This window comes from Diceros bicornis, chromosome 20 (assembly GCF_020826845.1).
Source record: "Diceros bicornis minor isolate mBicDic1 chromosome 20, mDicBic1.mat.cur, whole genome shotgun sequence".
Classification (NCBI taxonomy): Eukaryota; Metazoa; Chordata; class Mammalia; order Perissodactyla; family Rhinocerotidae; genus Diceros; species Diceros bicornis.
Window position 1 is genome coordinate 17168474 of NC_080759.1, and position 20846 is coordinate 17189319.

The 20846-nt window shown below is 35.8% G+C and overlaps 1 protein-coding gene across 4 annotated transcripts in view; it reads left to right on the forward strand.

Moving 5' to 3' along the window:
• The window catches only part of PDE4D (phosphodiesterase 4D), a 328823-nt gene that overhangs the window by 293285 nt on the left and 14692 nt on the right, over window positions 1–20846 (forward strand). For 3 of the 4 annotated variants that reach the window (XM_058564039.1, XM_058564040.1, XM_058564043.1), the window contains 5 exons: window positions 16016–16109; window positions 17493–17665; window positions 18262–18360; window positions 19224–19388; window positions 20504–20603. In XM_058564039.1, coding sequence (XP_058420022.1) covers window positions 16016–16109; window positions 17493–17665; window positions 18262–18360; window positions 19224–19388; window positions 20504–20603 — 631 coding nt within the window. Of the gene's footprint in view, window positions 1–10364; window positions 10698–16015; window positions 16110–17492; window positions 17666–18261; window positions 18361–19223; window positions 19389–20503; window positions 20604–20846 lie in introns of those variants that run through there. The other variant, XM_058564042.1, reaches the window with a different exon arrangement.

A 20846-nucleotide genomic window follows, 5' to 3' on the forward strand; every position in this document is an offset into this window, starting at 1 on the left:
ATAAAAAAATTATTGAGCTTCTGACATCTGCTGAATACATGTGCTAGATTACCTTCAGTAACTCCAACTCTCTCCACATAACCCAGAGACCTCAAATAACTTGCTGTATATTATAGTGCTCATAAGAGGCAGGGCCAAGATTTGAACTCAGGTGAAGCCAACTTGAGAAACCTATGCTCTATACAATCATACTCCCCATAATTCTTATATACTACTGTGTCACTGTTGTAAACAGATAGACATCTCGCTGCACCATTTTTAATTGTGTTTATGATTGCCTTTAGTAAAGTCTTCATTTCTAAAATGTTCAAATAAGGCATAGTACATTAATAAAAACATTGCCAACTATGAGTGCTAGATTCTAATTTTGGTTGTGTTGTGTGACCTTGCTTAGGCTTTCACATTATTAATTTGCTGTGAAGAGGGGATTTAAAAAATAGGTTATCTGCTGATGTCCCTTTTATTGGTCTATTCTAAAAACATCTTAAAAGATTTTGATGAAAGTGGTCTATCCTAATGTAATATCGTTAGAGTATTTGAAAGTAACTACATATTCAAAACTCAACTCTGGCAGCTTTCCTTATCCAGAACTCTGAAGAACCTGGTGGGGAGGAAAATGTCCCTCCCGAGTGAAAAAACACTTCTTGTATTTAAATTTTCTTGCACTTAATTCACAGGACTCTTCTTTCTCCTTACTTCTCCTCCTCCAAATCTATACCTTCCACATCTGTACCTCCCAAATCTGTATCTCCATCTCAGCAAGTGGCACAAACTCCATTCAAGTCAGAAGTCTAGAAGGTGATTCTTCTCATCTCTTCACTTCCGGCATTCAAGTCTTGTCAGCTCTTCCTCAAGTGCTTCCTCTCCTCTTCTGCCTGCTCTTGCCCCTCTACCAGCCATCCTCTACAGAGACCGCTTTTTAAAATGTAAATCACATCATGTCACTCCCTGCTCAGAACCTTCCATTGGTACCCTACACCCACTGGAAGGCTTACAAGCACCCACATGACCTTGCCTTGACCTCTCTCTAATCTCATTCTGTATACCTGTCCTCCCTCGGGCTGGCTGTGTTGCTTCAGCCCTTGCTCAGAATGCTCTGCCCCAAATTACTGGTTGGCTCTTTCTAGTCATTAGGGTCTCATCACAGATATTGCCTTCTTTTTTTTTTTTTAGATTTTATTTATTTATTTTTTCCCCCCAAAGCCCCAGTAGATAGTTGTATGTCATAGCTGCACATCCTTCTAGTTGCTGTATGTGGCACGAGGCCTCAGCATGGCCGGAGAAGCTGTGCATCGGAGCACGCCCGGGATCCGAACCCGGGCCGCCAGATATTGCCTTCTCAGTGCAGCTTTTCCTGACTGTTTAATAGTTCACCATCATGGTATCATGTTTTCCTCTTTTCTTTCATTCAGCATGTTTGTCACTCATTTTTTGTCTGCTTGTTTTCTTGTCTTTGGGCCCCAAGAGTCCAAGTTTACATGAGCAGGGAATTCTTCTGTCTTGTTCGTTACTGTATCCCCCATGCTGGCACATAGCAGCTGTTTAATAAATATTTGTTGAGTGAATAAGTGAACAACCATTCTAAAAAATTTATCATCTGATGTTTAAAGCCCATTACTTTTCACAAGAATTTCCAGTGAAACCCTAGTGTTTTTGTTTGTTTTTACTTGTTAATAAATTTGAAGGGAGCAGAGAGTTAAGTAGTAGAATAAGTTTGAGAAATGCTAGGTTAAACAAAATAGAACAAGGTTATGTGTTGTGGTTCTTGACAGAGCCTGTAATATGTACGCTAATGTGCACAATCTCTAAGAACGTGATCACTATGTCAAAATTTTATTTGATGCTGGTTGTGTTCTTTTAGAATTATCACGTGGGACTACTGTTCTTTACAACACCTTCTAAGAAATGCTGCCTTAGACAAAAAAGCCCGTCGTAATAGAAAGAGGGAAAGACGCTGTATTGAATGCAAGGAGGCAGATTTATACTGACCATAAGGAGAACAGGCTGACAACCAAGGACTCAGAAAAAAATAAAACCTATGAAAAAGTGAAAGGAAGATTCAAAAAGAATACAGCAGTTGGAACTATTCAGTTTTCTGCAAGCAGTTCTGCTTACTTTACTGGATTTATCTATCTCTAGCAGCTGCCACAGTGCTTGGCTTAGAAGGAACATACAATAAATATTTGTAAACTATTCAGTGATAAGTGAATAATGGTGGCCCAGGATCACCATTAAATAATTAAGATCTGTTTGATTTGTTTAAGAAAGCAGGAAAATATCTAAAATATTTTAGGGAATTTTTCATTCCAAAGGATTAAAATAAAAATGATATTAGTACTTACAAGAATACTTCAACGGCTATTATAGTGCCTAGAGGCTTTGCATAGCTAGGAATTTACCATATATTGTATTCAAAGCTAACACTGACTTGAGACAAACATGTCTGTATGCCTGGGATATAATGGTGGAGCTCTTGGAAAGAGTAAAAACATTATTTTACCATAAATCTCAACTATGCTTGAGATTTTTGTTTTTCGTTTCTCTTTAGGCAAAGTTAAGCAAACTTGGAATTAAAATAATTTGATAACACTTTTTAAAGTCAGGTTTTGAGGTATAATTTACATATGGTAAGATGTACTCTTTTCAGACATAGTTGAATGCATTTGGACAAGTGTATACAATTGGATAACTACCACAATAATCTTAATATAGAATATTTGCATCACCCAAAAGGTTTACTCTTGGTCCTTTGTAGTCATTCCCCTCCGCCTGCTCCCAGTCACTTGCAACCAGTGATCTGGTTGTATTTATAGTTTTGCCTTTCCAGAATGTCATATGAATGAAATCATACAGTGTGTATGTGTGTGTGTGTGTATGTATATGTGTATATATATATATATCTCCTGTTGTTAATGACTTCATTTACTTTGCATAATGCTTTTGAGATTCATCCACTAATAACATGTGGCATATATTAGTAATTTGTTTCTTTTTATTGTTTACTAGTATTTCGTTTTATGGATGTACCACAATTTGTTTATCCATTCATCGGTTGATTGACATCTGGGCTATTTCCAAGCTTCAGCTGTTATAAATAGAATTGCTATAAACATTTGCATATAGGTCTTTGGATAGACATATGTTTTCATTTCTCTTGGGTAAATAACTAGAAGTGGGATTGTTGGATCATATAGTCAGTGTAGTTGTTAACTTCATAAGAAAGTACCAAACTGTTTTCCAAAGTTACTGTACCATTTTGCTTTCCCACCAGCAATGTATGAGAGTTCCATTTGTTCTGTGTCCTGGCCACCATTTTGCATTGTTAGTATTTTTCATTTTTGCCATTCTAGTAAGTATGTAGTGGCATCACATTTTGGCTTTAGTTTTTATTTCCTTAATGACTAATGATGTTGCACATGTTTTGATGTGCTTATTGACCTTTTTGAGTTGTAAGAATTTTCCATAAATTCTGAATACCAGTCTTTGTCAGATATGTGTTTTGCACATATCTTCTTCCCAGTTTATGGCTTGTTGTTCCATTTTCTTATCAGTTTCTTTCAAAGAGAGGTTTTGATAAAGTCTAGTTTATGATTTTTTTCTTTTATGCTTCATGCTTTTTGTGTTCCAAGTAATCTTGGGCTAATCCAAGATCACAAATATTCTCTCCTGTATTTTCTTCTAGAAGTTTTTATAGGTTTAAGTTTTACATCTAGTTCTATGATCCATTTTGAGTAGATAGTAGTGTATGGTGCAAAATAAAGGTTGAAGTTCATTGTTTTATGAATGGATGTTCAATTGTTTAAGCGCTATTGGTTGAAAGGAATATCCTTTCTCCTTTGAATTATAGCCCAAATTTTATGACTTAAAATTACTTAACATCTACATATAAAAGTGGTGTATATAAAAGATTAAATATGTCTTTCTAAAAGTATACCTATTTGCATTTTTTATTATTGCCTTAGAAGATAGGTATTCTCTGTTTAAATTGTTTTCACAAAGCATACCACAAAGGGAATATTAGTTAAGTATTTTATGGAGGTTATAATGGCCATCATAAAGCTGGAAAATTGGTATTAACTTAGGACAGTTTAAGTGAATTGGGGGTCCTAATTGTCTCTATAAGTAGAAAGTCCCCTTTCTATACAAGATTATTTTTGTGGAGCTTCATTTGTATGAGGTTTGTGTACCCAGACATTGCCTCAGTTCTTCTTCAGTAACAAAGTCCTTGGGGAGATGATGATGGTGGTGGTGGTGGGTGGTGGTTTCAGCTAGATTTACTAATTCATTATGAACATAGTAAACTCTGTATCTAGTCTATATAATTCAAGCTGTATTAACAATTATAGAATACTATGCTAACTTAATGAGAGCTATGTAGAAGAAAAGTTTTAATACAGATATCATCAGATCAGTCTCCTGTTATTTCAACCTCAAGGAACCTCGCAACAGAAATAAAGTTTTTTATATATTGGTATTTCTTTACTCAATAAATGTTACAGGTGTTGCCTATTTTAAATAAAACAATTTTTGGTGAAAATTTTCAAGCCAGGTTAGTTAGAGAATGATTCTTAGCTTTTTCTGATGATTATTCAGTTTTGAAAAATCCACCTGGAGTTCCTCTTAATCTCAAGCCTCCATAATATTTGTAAAGTATGTTTTGTTTTCTGAAATGTGATGATTCTTGTGGAACAGAGCTGTTCCTTAAATCACATTTGGATCCATTATCACTAGAGGGCAGTAAATACAAACAGATTTAGTGGATTTACTTGAGTTAAGGTTATTTTTGTACTATTAGCATTAATCAAGAAAGTATAGTTTTTATAATATAAAAATAGGTTTAAAATTCTGTTATTTAAAATACAGGACATAAATTAATTCTAGATTGTTGTCTGCCTCTAAAACTATTTGTGTGTGTGTGTGTGTGTGTGTGTGAGGAAGATTAGCCCTGAGCTAACATCCGATGCCAATCCTCCTCTTTGTGCTGAGGAAGATTGGCCCTGGGCTAACATCTGTGCCCATCTTCCTCTACTTTATATGGGATGCCACCACAGCATGGCTTGACAAGCGGTGCACTGCACGCCCGGGATCCAAACCTGCAAACCCAGGGCCGCTGAAGCGGAGCTCGTGCGCTTAACCTTAAGCTATGCCACTGGTCCGGCCCCTAAAATTATTTTTAAGGCATTTGAAAGCGAAGGAACACTCAGTGATTTTAAAGATACTAGTATGCTGTAGTTATGGTATTTAATATCTGAAGTTTAACCTTGCCTCACAATTCCTCAAGGGGCGTTTAGCATTTAGAATTTGCATGTGTTAAGCTGAATGGTACTGCATATGTGAGAGCCCCCTTCATACAGATTTGCTTCTTGATTAATAACAGCCCCCAGAACTTTGATCCTAGGTAGAAAGGTGTAAAATAAATATGGATTGATTATAGAATAAAATATTTTCCAAAGGTGTAAGTCCTTCCAAAAACAATGCTATTGCCACGAAAATCCCTTAGGTTGGAGAAATCTAAGAGTTAATACACTTAGTTTAAATAATATTTCAAGCATATATAATATATAATATACAGCTTAGAACTTGTTAAGAGATATATTGTTTATAGACTCTAGGCTAAATATAGATTAATTCCTGAAATACTTTTTTAATAATTTAGAGTACTCTGAAGCCAGACAGCCTGGGTTCAAATCCCAGCTCTGCTACTTGGCTTCATGACCTTGGGCAAGTTACTTGACCGTCTGACCCTCAGTTTCCTCATAGTTTGGTTTGTGTTTCTTTTTCCCTATTCAAAAATATGTCATCTCTCTCTTGACCTCTGTTGCAAAGTCAGTAACGCCAGCATGTGTTAATATATCAAACACTCAACTGCATCAGCAGAATTTTAAATATCCTGAAATATCCTAAAACAGTCCAGAAAGGTTATTGATTGCTTGGGGTATTGGTTAAGGACTGAGAAAATGAAGAATAAAAGAGGAGAGGCATCTGGAGATTCTGAGGAATATTATTAGGAAAAGACTGCTGAAGGACATTATATATTTTTTTCTATTTCAGTACACCCCCACACACATTCCTACATAAAATCATTTGGGTGTTTGAGAACAGCGATTACCTGTCAGGAAATCTGAATTCTGCCTGTGTGTCGGGACATCTGTGTCTTGTTCACGTAGCACTCCCACACATAAGTAGGTCTCACTCTCAGATCTCCGGGCACCAGCTTGCTGACTGCGCTAGTTAGTAGGATCCACCCTGTGCAGAGATCTGGAGATGGACAGTCATACTAACAGTGGTTCTTTATTCAAGATACTGTGGAGTCAGCACAAGGATTAAGGATAAATGAGTCCATTCCTAAATTCATACCGTTTACCCTAGAGTTTGCCTCAGGTTGATTATGTGAGCTAGTCATACTCCATGAAGCGCAAAGACTAAAGGAGACCTGGACTTGCATCTCAGCCTTGTCACGTCCAGAGCAAGTTGAATATTTAGGAGTGTCTGTCTTTTCCCCTTAAAGTGGGGATGATATCTATCTTAGCAGGATGTTGCAAAGATTAGAGATAAGATATATAAAGCTCTTGGTGCATAACAGGCGCTTAATAAATTCTGTAACATATTACAGTTTTCTTATTAAAGTTGTCAGAAGCCAAGTCTGACTGTAGGAATTGTATCTCTCTGGCCCCATCCAGATTTCTCTTCTCAGTTGTCTAGATTCTTTCTGCAGGCTGCTACTACCGTGGCAGTGGAAAGGACCTTCTAGTCTGTCTCTTCTAATGGGAAAAATGAAATGAATGTTAATTTGGCTCAGAGCTTAAAAAAAAAAACGATTTTATTCCCTAGAAATATAGAAACCTTTCTTGGTACTTTTTACTTGACACTATTATTATCATCATCATCATCATCATCATCATTATCATCATCTCCCTTACTGCAGCAGGTTAGGGATTTACAATCAAATCTTATTATACCTGTGGTTCACTAACTATTATATTAGGAAATATAAAGAAAGAATAAGATATCTTTGTTGCCTCAGGCATCCTCTGCCTTGGTTGAAGAAGCAAAGTTCAAGGCAGTTGAAGCAATTAGAACAGTGATTCTTAACACTGGGGAGCATTCAGGAAATTTCAGAGTGCACTGACTGGGGAGTACTCCTGGCATTTCATGGGCAGAAGCCAGGGAGCTCGATGTCCTGGAATACATGGGACAGTCCTTCACCAGGGAGGACTGCTCTGTGTCCCAACAACTGTTCCTGTGGGTGGAAAATTCACTTACTGTCTGAGCCTAGAACGCAACTACTTTTTACATATAAACGTGAAATATTTTTTACGTGGTTTTAATCCACACTAAATTTTTTAGTAATGCACCTTCAGATAAGCCTGGGAGTTAAACATGTAGGCTGCATAATGAAATAGTTATCATAATCATCATCATTGTTATCATCATCACCTAATACCTATCTATCACTATGTATCAGATGTTTTTGTGCTTTTCCTATATCATCTCATTTAATCCTTGTAATAATTTTTCTGGTTATTTATTGCTGTATAACAAATCACTTCAAACTTAGTGGCTTAAAATATTAATTTATTATTATTTTATGGGTTAACTGAGCTTGGTTAAGCATTCTCACTTGGAGTCCCTTATGTGGGTGCAGTCAGATGGTGGCTGGGGCTGGAGTCATCTAAAGACTCAACTGGCTGGATGACTGAGATGGACTCTTCACTCTCAGGTCTGGCTCTGGGCTGGGATGGCTGTCATAGCAGGAGACTGGCCCGATGCGAGCTTGCTTGGGCTCTTTCATGTTCATTCTCCCTGTCTTTCTCTCTCTGTCTCCCTCTCCTCTTCCCCATCTCTCTCTCTTTCTCTGTCACTCTCCCAGCAGCCTCTCTGTAAAGGTAGCATGGGCTTCTTCTTAGCATGGCAGTCTCAGCATTGTTAGACTTTCTTACAAGGTGGCTCAGGGATTCCAGTAGCACATTGAAGGAGACAAAGGTGAAAGCTGCAAAACTTCTTATGCCAGCCTCTGCAGCCACGCAGCATCACTTGTTGGTTACACAAGCCAGCTCAGATTCACTGTAGGGTAGTGTGGCTCGTGAGGAGGCATCTTTGGAGACTAGCTACCACAAAAAACAATTTTACAGTTGAGGAACCTGACACACTAAGAGGTGAGCTTATTTGTCGAGGATTATGCACTAAAGGATTTGAGCTCAGAGTCTGTGTTCTTAGTACCTGGGTGAACTTGGGAAAGTCATTGTCTCTCTCTTTCTCAGTGTCTCACTTGATGTGGAAATGAGAAGATTGGAGGAGATGATATTGAAGATACTTTCCATTTCTCTCAGCCTTTAAGCCTGTGGATTTAGGTGATGTGAGTGGCAATGGAAAGGAACAGACTAAACAAAGAGGCATTTTATAAAAGATAGAACTTGGTAACAAAGTTGGTGAAGGAGGAAAGGTGATGTGGTAGACAGGGAACACATTAGGGTTACCCAAGGATTCAGTTAGGTGATTTATATTAAACACCTCTCATGTGTTTAATATAGTGGCTAACTCACATGAAACACCTATTAAGTGGTAGGAAGGAGTCACAGATTTCAGTCTGGGATACTGGTAGAAATATGGGCCCACTGACTGAAATGGAAGTAGTTATAATCAGAACCACCTTAAGTAGAAAAATAGATCCATCAATCGTGAAAAAGTTTGAGATGTCTTGCAGGGCATTTGATAGGGGAGAGTATCTTATAGTCATTTGGAAATCTGATACTAAAGTTCAGGTTAGAAGTGGTTATTGAGGAGTATGGGCCTGGCACAGAGTCTTGTGGATATCCCAAGTTAGAAGATGAATAGACGGTGACAAACAAGGCATGGTCAGAGAAGTGGGGAGAAAACCAAAGAAGCTGAGGGTCCTGGGAGCTGAGGGAAAGTGAAGAGAGTACATTGTTGAACACTTCAGAGAAGTTGGAAGGATGAAGGACTGGTGAAAAGGAGGACCTTTGTATTCCTCTGGAGGCAGTTTTAGTGGAGTGTTGGGGGTTTAAGTTCTTTCTTTTGTAGAGGATTAAGAGGAATTTAGGAAATGAACACAGTAGGGGTGAACTGCAGCTGAGGATTTTGGCAGCAAAGAACCAATAGAAACTCAAAGAGGCAGAGTATTACATGGATGTTTCTTGTGAGAGCATGCTGTGGAAGACAGACACACCTGATGCAGGAGGACAGGAGTAGCCATGTCAGCGAGTCATAGAAGCGCAGAGCAGTAAGTACAAACTTTGAGGTGGAGATGAGGTAGAATGGACAGAGTTTTATGCTTAAATAGAGTAAAAGCTAGATTTCCCTCATTTCTTATCCACAAGACCTCTTTAGTATACAAGTTACAGAATAATACTATCCCAAACCAAATAGAAAAGATTGTTTTTTCTCAAAAGAATGTAGATTTCTTATTTAACCCTCCCTGTAAAAGGCCTGACTACTCTGGAGCTCAATTCTGGGTTCCTAAGAGCCCCTCTTAAACCTTTCGTAACTTCATACACAACCATAAAAGTGTTCTCTTCTCATCAAAATGTAGGCTCTGAAATCTGTATACAGAACCTGCAGACCATACACAGTGCATTAGCTTTCAGTTTCTTTTTTTCCCCCAGTCAGATTTGTAATAAATCATCTCCACCTTTAGATTTTAAGGTTATGGAGCTCAGCCATATATAACAATAGAATAAAAAGGAGTGAGAACAGCCATGCCACCCAGGTGGGGAAATGTATCCCTTCCATTTGTGACTTCTGGACATGAGTTTTATTTTATAATCATACTATGCTTTTATGTTGGATGGAGGTTATATCTGTGTCACCAGGGAAGCCACTTGTTTTGGATTTGAGAGAGGGAGGCAATTAAAATGCCTGATTGCCATTTCCAGAGCAGCTTTTATTTTGAAGAGAAGTCAGAGAATATTAAAATTCACAGAAATGACTCCAGAAGGATTGGCAATCCGTATTTAAGAATGAACTATGAATTTTGAAGAGTTTTATGGTCATTATTCATCACTGCGAGAGGGAAACCCCATTCATCTTTTCATAACGGCAGCCTCAGCTGTAGGGATACCATTATTAAATGGCGTTTACAGAGGTGAGAAGGAAAACCTCCTCCCCAGAGGTTCGCCCTTGCCAACCAATCACAAAGCAGCCTGCGCGTAGTCCACGCCCCCTGCCCTGATAGACCCCGGGGTGAGTGTGATTGGTGCGTAGTTGGAGTTTCATGGGAGGGGTTTCTTGTCACTCTTCCCGGCTTCCCCGCATTTCCTTATTTGGTAGCTTTTGACTGAACTAGTCTTTCTTGCAGCTAAGCATCTTGACATACATTATTCATTAAGCCCTGGAGCTCAGGGAGAGGAAGATGCAGACCCTTAGATCTTTAGATATTTCTTTATCACGTGAATTTCCTTTATTCAGAATAGTTGTTGAATGCTGTTCCATTCTGGAGTTTTACAAATGGCATGTATTTAATGGAAAGACGGCTGGATGGGATCTAATGCAAGGCTTTCTTATGTATACTTAATTACCAAAAATCTTTAAAAACCCACACACTCCGCGGCTTGTGGAGATTGTTAAGGTATCAAGGTTTTGAAGATATACATATTTTAGAACTTACTGCCTCTGTATATAATCAATCAAAAATGCCTGAAGCAAACTATTTACTGTCAGTGTCTTGGGGCTACATAAAGGTAAGATTTATTTAGCCTTTGTAAACTCCTGATTACTCTGAGTACAGAACTAGTAGCTTTAATAAATTACAATGGAGTTAAGCTTTCTAAGCAATCTTTTATTTTTTCCTTAGACATGAACTACAGAAAAAATATGTGTTTTTAGTGGTCAAGATAAGGTGAAATTGTATAACTTTTATTAGTTGCAGTTTGCCTGTTAAAATGGCTTTTTAAAGTGCAGTGGTTCTGTTTGTCATGTGGTATAGATTTGAATAGTGCTTTTAAATATCAAGGTAATTAAATAAATTCATTGGAAATAAATCGTTGGGCTAAGTTACTTACACTGGTGTATGGGTTCCAGTTAGTAGGTATCACTTAAAGCTTATAAAAATTAATTTGTGGCTTTTTCTAAAAATCTGTACTACTTTAACCTGATGAGGAGTATGATTTTTTACCTTTGGATATAAAGCTCTAGATGACATTAAACATTAACATTACTTGATTTTTTAGGTGATATATTATTAAAATGAAAACTTGATTATGTACTTGTGAAACTGGAAGATATTTATAAGCTTAAATGATATTGTTACTTTTGTTAATCTCAAGAAATGAATTAATACACTGCATTTAATAAGATTGTTTTCCTGCCTGGCAAGCTTCTTGTATGCCCTGTGGTAATGCTAGCCTCGCAATCCTATGTATCTGTATCATAGAAGCAAAAGGTAGAAAAACCTTCTTCAGTTCTAAATGAAGCATCAGTTCAGAAATTGAAATTTATTCTTGAATGCTTGAGCCAATCACAATACGTATTTTTTTAAGAGTCCCTCTCTATTACTTTAAGGACTCTCAGATTGAAATATTTTTCATTTTCTTTGTTTCTTTTTAAAGGGAAATTTCCTCTTTGCTGTGAGATTTATTTGCATTCTAGGAAAACTTATTTCAGTTTTGTTTGTCCAAATAGTCATGATTTGTCACCTCCCTTTGAATCTATGGATGGTCCAGATATTTTTATTTGTTTTTTAAATATACAGATTTTCATTGCTTAAATTTTGCTGGCCATTTCTTGACTTAAAAAAATTTTAAATATAGAAAAGTATAGAGAGTAATAAAGGAAACTCCCATAATTTCCCTAGAATTCATCTCTTAGTTCCTAGACAGGTCATATTTGATACGTTTTTGAAGGACTTCACGTTTGTAGTATGATTATGAACAATACCTCCAAGAATCTAAATATGGACTTTTACTGCTTGTCTTTTTAAGGAAAATTTTGTCTGGACAACTTTGTTTGTGTTTTTGATACTATACTGCTAAAAACGCTTAGGAAGGACAAATATAAATATATTTAGTCTTATTATGCATTTTGAAGGATTTATTTTTATACAACGAATGCAGTATTTATTTTAGCTTTTAATGCTGGTATCTACCAAACTTGTAGGGTCACAATACAGCATATTCAAACGATTTTTAGCAGAATATTGGTTGGGGGGAGGTGGATAAGCATTTTCTTAATGTTTGACTATTACCACCTTCTTAATTGTATACTAGGAGGATATATAATGTACTCAGGAGCACACTGGCATGTATGCAGAAGTACACAGATTAAATTTAAGAATACTTTAATTTTGTTTTATTATTTTTGTTTCCTCAACAGTCTTAAATGTAGAACATAAATTGGAAAACTGGAGTTTAAAAAGCAAAATACAGCATTTAATTCAACTGCATTTTCACTTTCCTTTATGCTTTAAATGCTGCAGACAGACATTCTGATGCATAATGAGAACAAAGGATTTGAAAGCATTCTCTTAGAAGTCTTCCTCCTTTTTTCTTTGTTGCAACAATAATTCTATATGTTATTTCATACTATTTAGACCAGAAACAATGAGAATAACTTATCAACAGAAACTATTTAGAGGTCACTTTTAAAATTATCTAAATGCTCAATTAAATTGTTCTGCATTTTGCAGCTAGTTCATTTGAACAGCAGTTCTATATTTTATCTCTTCTAAATCTGTAAATTGAGAACTGTAACAGTGTTCTAGGAAAAATGCATTTTATTACCTTTTCTAATCGTTTTCCCCCTCGTGGTAATTTTATATAGTTATTCTAATAAATGGTATGCAGTTATCTTAACATGAGAGAAATTCCACTTACATTTAGAAATGAGTGTTGAATAGTGTAGTTTATTGTTCTTTAGTACATCCAGCTGTACATCCCAAGACCAAATTGTAAGATCAACTACCAGTTGAGAAAGCACTGATGGTAATTTTTGTGGTTATTAATTTAGCTTCCCTGGACTGAAAGTTTTATATCAATAGCAAAAAAGGGAAGCAATTTTAATTCCTTTTATAAAATGCCCTTTTGTTGTAACTTAATTGACTCTGAAAATTGCCTTTAGGAACTCTCCCACACCCTTTCCCGAAACTTGGGAAGAAAGAGGACTGCTTAAAATATTGTCTCTTGTGATTGTGTTAAAAGGAAATGTTGACTTCCCTAGAACACCTCACAAGCCATGGTAGGGAGATGGGTGTGTGATGAAGGGTTTCTCCACCCTACGCTTTTGGGTTTCAAACAAAGGCAGAAGAGTAGTCTGGGAATATATGCATGTGATGCAAAAATAATCAGCCACTCCTAGTCTCTCTGCAGTCCATACAGGAACCACTGTCCACTTGCCCTTCATGCGTTTCTTTCAGTGTAACTGAAAAATGATGCAAGCTTTGGGGCGAGGGGGACCCAATTGGAAAAGTTAGATAGGGACCCAGTTTTTCTAGAGCTACCTTCTAACTTGTAAGCAACCTGGTACGAGGAAGATCTTGCCATATACCCAAGCAGAAAAATTGCATGGTACCTGCAGATATGCTACACAAACTATTGGATTTATCTGGAAGAATATAAAGAATGAAATGTAATTTTCCTGTCAGTTTGCTTATACAATTCATCAAAACAGCCAGTTAGCAGAGATAACTAAAGCAAAAAAGGACTTTGTCATGACCAGGCAGTTCTTAATAGCAACTTTTATTGTGTAACACAGATAATTTTAGATCAAAGAGATATTTCATTAAATATATGTTTAAAATGTTTAGCAGACTCTTTTTTGAACTCGTTTTGCCTAAAGAGTAGATTTTTCCAAGAGAAAATTTCATTTGTTAAACAAGGATTTACTTACCTTTGGGCCTAATGCATGGTATTATCATTATATTTTTGAAGCGTGGTGACCAGTTCCTGTATGAATAATATCCTAAATTATTTTGGGGCATGGATGGGGAGCTAGATATTTGGATATGTATTTTTATGGGCATAACTATAGTCAGATCTTCCATCTTTTACTCTGCAATGATAAAAATCAACTATCTCTATAAAAAGCCCAGGGAACTGGGAGATAGAAAGAACTCAAATAATTGTTGAGCACCTGCTGTGTGCCAGGCTAAATACAAGACACTTTCTCTTAGCTCATTTAATTAGTTGATAACTTACTTAAGAAAATATAACTTTATAAAAGGATGGAAAATGTCATGAACACTATTGTAAATGTCCTCATGAATGTTCTTAGAAGGCCTCCAATTTTATTTTTTTCCCCAGTGGATCATAATATATAATGCTGAGTGAAAACAAGCAGCAACCCATGTTTTGTATACTGCAGGATGTCAATTTAAAAAATATACATACAAATGTAAAAAAAAGAAAGGCATAAAGGAAATATAGCTAATTATTATAGTTATCTCTGAGCAGTGGGGATATATACATGCTTTCAAATTTTTTTCCATATAGCTTTCTAGAGTTTCTATATTACATATGCATTTTATAATCAGAGAAGAGTTATGAAAAAAATACGTGAACAAAGAAAGTGAAATTTGTGTTCCTAAGTTTGAGAGTAAGCTTCCTAGACCTGTAAGTTAACAAACCAGAAGAATTTGTATTGGTTAGGGCCAGTTCTTCAGTTTTGGTTGCAGGAAAGTGCTAATATGCATTTCTTGTATCCAACAAGAAATGAGATGTTATTATTGAGCCTATTGAGATGTTATTATTGATCTCCCTCAGTGCTTTGTGGTGATAAATTCTTATACCTAATCTAGATGGTCAATAAGATTGACTTTGGATGTGATTTGCCAAATTATCTTGAGTTAGAACACCTTGGTATGAATTATGCAAAAAGGAAGGTTTTTAAAAAATTCTAATAACCTAATTAAATACTTAGAATTACATTTCAAACGTTAGTAAGTGAGAAATTCACTACTGTCTTTCCCCTAGACTTAAATGAGAATTTATGGTGAAATTCAAAATTTTAAAGGCTACTAAATATTAGAGTAAAATGTGACTTTTTTTGATCAAGCATCTAATAGCGGTTACTTTATGTATGGAAGAAATGTATCATCTGTATGTTAAGAGAAATGTGATGGTGCATTAAAAGGCTTATTGGGGCTGTTTTGGGAGGCAAAGGAAGACACATCAAGAAACAGTTGATGGATGGGAAAGCATAACTTCTTTGAGAATTCTGGATTTTGGTAATGCCATGTGGTGGTGGTAGGTTAATTCCAGTGTTTCTTTGGATAAAACAGGCACCATGGCATCAGTAAAATAAATTGTGAAGTAATGAAGTAGAGTATTTAAAATTGAGCTGTCTTGTATTTATGTGACTCAGGGAAATGGATTGGTAAATTCTGCGAATGCGGAGAACCAATAAATTTTGTACTCCCAACTTGGAAAACGCTTTAAAAAGGAAAAGTTATACAGTATCTATTCAAATATTTTATTTTTCCATAGTTCTGGAAGAGTACTCAAGTAAATATATTCAGTTTTGCTTTGGGGTAAAAGACTGCATTTTAACTCCTGACCAGTATTCATTTCTGCTAATGACAAATTAATTGATAAAATATACCGTGTTTTATTGTGTGGCAGTACTTTTGTGTACCTATAAATTACTATTTTTTCTTTTGTAAATACTAATAATGCACCCTAATTTTTTCACACCCTTTTTTCTCCTTAATTAATGTCCTTGAATATCTAATTCTGCTGTCCAATATGATAGCCATTAGCCACATGTGGGCTATTTAAATTTAAATTAATTAAAATTAAATAAAATTCAAAATTGAGCTCCTTATTTGCACTAGCCACATTTCCAGTGCTTAATAGCCACCATGTATGGCTAGTGGCTACTGTAATGGATTGCACAGATTATAGAATTTTTCCAGCATTGCAGAAAGTTCTATTGGATGGCACTGATCTAAATTGTCAGGACAATTTAAAAGTTCTTTGGGCATATTTTCTATATCTTAGGGTATACTTATGTTATCTCACTTAAATTTTCCTCTTCTCTTATTTCATTTTATCTTTCTGTTTTTCAGTTTAAAAGGATGCTTAATCGGGAGCTCACCCATCTCTCTGAAATGAGTCGGTCTGGAAATCAAGTGTCAGAGTATATATCAAACACATTCTTAGGTGAGAATAACAATTTAAATGCAATTTTAAAATTTTCTTTTGAGTTGTTTGTTTTTGGAGGTGGATTAGGGCACCAACTCATTTTGGAAATCAAACAAGTGTTAGAAATTCCGTTTGTTTTCATTCATCATAATAAATCGAGCCTCTAAGCTTCAGAATCTAAGGTTATAAAAAAAGTGCATTTTTTTATCTTTTAGTTTCATTTGGGACTTTAGGGATTCTCTGAATTAAAGTTGTATATTGCCAGTTTTTCCAAAGTACCAAACTGTAAAATGCATTTTATAGAGAGATCTTTGCATGCACTTGACAAATTCTTGTTAAAGGCAAGCCATTGCTGAGCACTAGGTATTTAGTGATACGTTAGAAATGGTCCCTGCCCTCAATGAGTTGATAGTCTGATAGACACCACACTTTGTAAACTGGTGAGGGAGATACAATACAGTTGCTCAAGAAAAGATTGCTGATAGCTGAGAGTGTGGTGTACTGGAAAAACACCACTCCACTTCCCATACACAGAAAATGCAATAAGTGAAAGTCAGTAACTTGAACATGTCCTTGATTTGAATTTACTTTCAAAACAAAATTGCTGTAATGTCTAATTAGCACATTCACTAAATAGAGATTTATTGAACATGTACCACGCGCAAGGATGAGTTAGAGGAGCTCACTGCCTTGAATTAGTGGATGAATGTCCTGATACAGCTTATGTCTTTTATTTGAAAACAACAATTAAATCTGACATTTTCTTATCAGATAATATTGGAGATTCTCTGTACTCTCCTTGTTACATCTTAACTCTTATCTTGCTGTAGTATAGACAATAGAAAATAGCAAAAACAGTCAGTCATTCAGATATGCTGCTTGTATTCCCACAGTATGACCCAGTTCAGAAGCTGTTAGGTTCCCACACTGCTGTTTTTATGATATTTGTGTATGAAGTTTCTACTGTTTCAAAGTAGGTGTTGAAACTGGAGTCCTTAGTTGGCAAGAGCAGTTTTCAAGCCAGTAAGTGAATTTCAAATAGGAATGGAGTTGATAAACAGTGGAAATAACCAGTGTGTTTTGCTTTTTCCAAGTCTGCTATCATGATAAGTCTTGCAAAAAATTTTTATTAGGACATTCTATCAAAGAAGTAACCAGTGAATACATTTGTTGTTAATTATTTTGCAATGGGATTTATTTGCTTAGTTTTGTGTTTGAGGGTATCATATTAAGTCCACATCAAATTATAAATACATAGCTTCTCTAAAAGGAGTTTTGCTTGGAAACATTTCCTGGAATCTATAATGATCGATTAAAACCTGTCCAGTTATGCATGTTATGATTAAAAAAAAAAGTAGGTAGAATTAATAGTAAATGTAAACATTTTCTAAATTTTTAAAGATAAGCAACATGAAGTGGAAATTCCCTCTCCAACTCAGAAGGAAAAGGAGAAAAAGAAAAGGCCAATGTCTCAGATCAGTGGGGTCAAGAAGTTGATGCACAGTTCCAGTTTGACTAATTCAAGCATCCCAAGGTTTGGGGTTAAAACTGAACAAGAAGACGTCCTTGCCAAGGTAAGATGATTTCAAGGATCTTGATCATAAATATGCAGGGATGCATTTTAATGAAATTTGATTTCCTCTCTTTAAATAGATGAACAAGTTCATTAATTTGTGGGTTTTTTTTTTTTTTAAGATGGGAAAGCACTTTATAGAGCTGTTTCTAAATTATTTGGGTTTTACTAATATGTGGATTTAGACAAGTGGTTTGGTGTATCTTTACTTTTTTACGTCTATATTTGACCTTAAAGAGTTAGAAATCTAGTGTATTTTCTGGATTTTGGGAGAATAGTTAAGGTTTTTGTGAATAGGTTTTATCTATTGAAGAAATTCTTTGAGGTTGATATTGAAAATATGTAAATATGTTATATTGTCAAAGGCATTGCTAATAGTATTGCTAATAAGGTTAGCAATACTATTCAGTTTTCAGTATAAGTGAATTTGCCTAAGGTTTGCCTGTACTTACATGGTACATCCATTACATTTAAAATGTCATTTTTTTTTTAATCTAACAATCTTTTCATTAAGGTCAGTAGTTTTAAAATGACTGTGTTCATTGTTTTGTGCTCTATGTCCACAGTCTAAATTTTGCTATCTTTCTTTAACCCTAGGAACTAGAAGATGTTAACAAATGGGGTCTTCATGTTTTCAGAATAGCAGAGTTGTCTGGTAACCGGCCTTTGACTGTTATCATGCACACCATTTTTCAGGTAATGTGGTCAAGTTCTATCACCCTTCTTTTATTTGGTGACTTGAATGTCCAGTCTGTGAATTGTGCATGCATTTTGTCTTCTTTATCACTCACCCTCTTTTGCTTATTTTGATACTTTTTCTTATTTGCCCCTTTACCAAGGGACAGATAACAATACAGAAAGGTTGGAGTGTGGGTAAACCACAAATAAACAAATTTTATTTTTTTCCATTTCAGAGAAAGATACGATGTAGAAAAATAGAAGCAATTCATTAAAATAATAGTTTAAAAATCACCCTCATGACCCTGACTCACAGAGAGAATAGAGTGCAAACTTTAAAAAATGAATAAGCCCCTTGCTGACTAACCATAGAATGTAATTTCTTCGATCACTGTTTTGAGTACTGCTCTCTTCTCCATATAGATTTCTCACTCTTAAGCTTTTGCCGGGCTCAGGGTTAGGATTTAAATGAGGAGTTGAGGCTGTAGATACCCTAGGAGTGGAATGGCAGATTCCATCCCCAGGGAGAATGTTGAGTTTCAGTTGGTGTCGTCCAGTGGCTGAGTCAGTGGTGGTGGACTGAAGCTGCCCTTGTGATCCTGGGACACGGACACTTTTATAGTTGGCAGCTCATTCCTGACACCATACTTCTTGAGGAAAGCACTGCTGGGCTCCAGAAGGACAACTCAACTCTGGTTTTGTCCCTGAGGTCCCTGGATCTTCCCAAAGGTTTCCATTGTCCTCACTAGACACTGTGAGAGTGCTGCTTCCATTTCTGGGTTATCCACAGGCAATACTGGGGGTGATTTTTATATTAATACACTCTATGGAAAATCTTTCTATATAAGGACCAAATGTTAAGAGGACTTCTTTTCCTACAGGAACGGGATTTATTAAAAACATTTAAAATTCCAGTAGACACTTTAATCACGTACCTTATGACCCTGGAAGACCATTACCACGCAGACGTGGCCTACCACAACAATATTCATGCCGCGGACGTTGTGCAGTCGACACACGTGCTGTTATCTACGCCTGCTTTGGAGGTAAATCCGGTTTCTAAAACTTCAAGAACACTAACTTTCCACTCATAAAGGTCTTTTAAATTTGTATACTGAAGTGCAGAAAATAATTGGCTTCATTGGAAATATGTTATATAGGAAAAATGTTGTTGTGCTAAATAAACGGTTGAGTCTTTGATGAATTTTGTCTGTGCAAGTTGATCAAAGATTTAGGGATTCATCTGTTTATGATACTGCTTCTTTGAAATGATCTAGTGGACATTCCATAAAGTACATTTGGCTTATTCAGTTTTGGTTAGTTAGTTTTTTTGGAATTTAGTCTGTTGGCATTTGCATTTATAGTTTAAAGGATGATTATTTTATAAAATATAAGCAATGCGTTGATATTTTTCATAGAATTTATTAGAAGGAAACACTTTTTTAACTTTACCAAATCCTAAGAAGTTGTTCCATTAAATGTTTATTAAAGCAATTTGATTTCCTTAATTGTTTGGGGGAAAGATTCTCTTTTGCTAATATATTTTATAGTTCAGATTGTTTTCATTATAAAATTGTGTTAATCCTCATCATTCGAGTGCGTGGTTCTCACTGGGAATGTTCCTCCCTTTTCCTCCTACCCCACCCCCACCCTCGCAGAGACATTTGGCAGTTTGTGGAGGCATTTTTGGGTCACAACTGGGAGGTACATGCTACTGGCATCTCGTGGGTAGAGGCCAGGGATACTGCTAAAAATCCTGCAATGCACAGGATATCTTCCCACAACAGAGTTATCTGGCCCCAAATGTCAATTCTGCTAAGGTTGAGAGTCCCTAAATTGAATGAAAGAAAAGAAAATAATTGTTCATGTCATTAATTGTATGTACATTTTCAGAATATCCTTAAACATCGCAAATACTTTTAAAATAAGCTCTTATTTTCTTTAAAAAGAATTTCAGACACTCCTTTTGTAATATTTTTAAAAATATAACCAATGGAAAAGGTTTGATCATGAGTTACAATTAAATTAGATAAAATATTTTCTCTAAAATTGCACTTAAAAGGTTCATGAGAAATTCTAGGCAGTAATTTCCCATTTGTATATACCTTTAATTCATATTATTATAAAACAGTAATGTTATCTATATGGTCTCATTTTCTAGGCTGTGTTTACAGATTTGGAGATTCTTGCAGCAATTTTTGCTAGTGCAATACATGATGTAGATCATCCTGGTGTGTCAAATCAGTTTCTGATCAATACAAGTAAGTGAAGTTTATTTTTGCAGAAAAAAATTTTCCTCTGTAAGTGTTAGAATGACTGAGGGTCTTTATAAAGTTGGGGTGTTTCCAGAGCCCTAATGTTCTTTGAGCTGTGTAAATATGCATTTTAATGAGAGTGTCTGTTAATGTAATTTAGCTCTAAAAATTGTTGTGTCCCCGTGAGACATAATGATGTTTGAAAAACATGCCTTCCGGTACTTCTCTAGAAATAATATATTGCCGTGT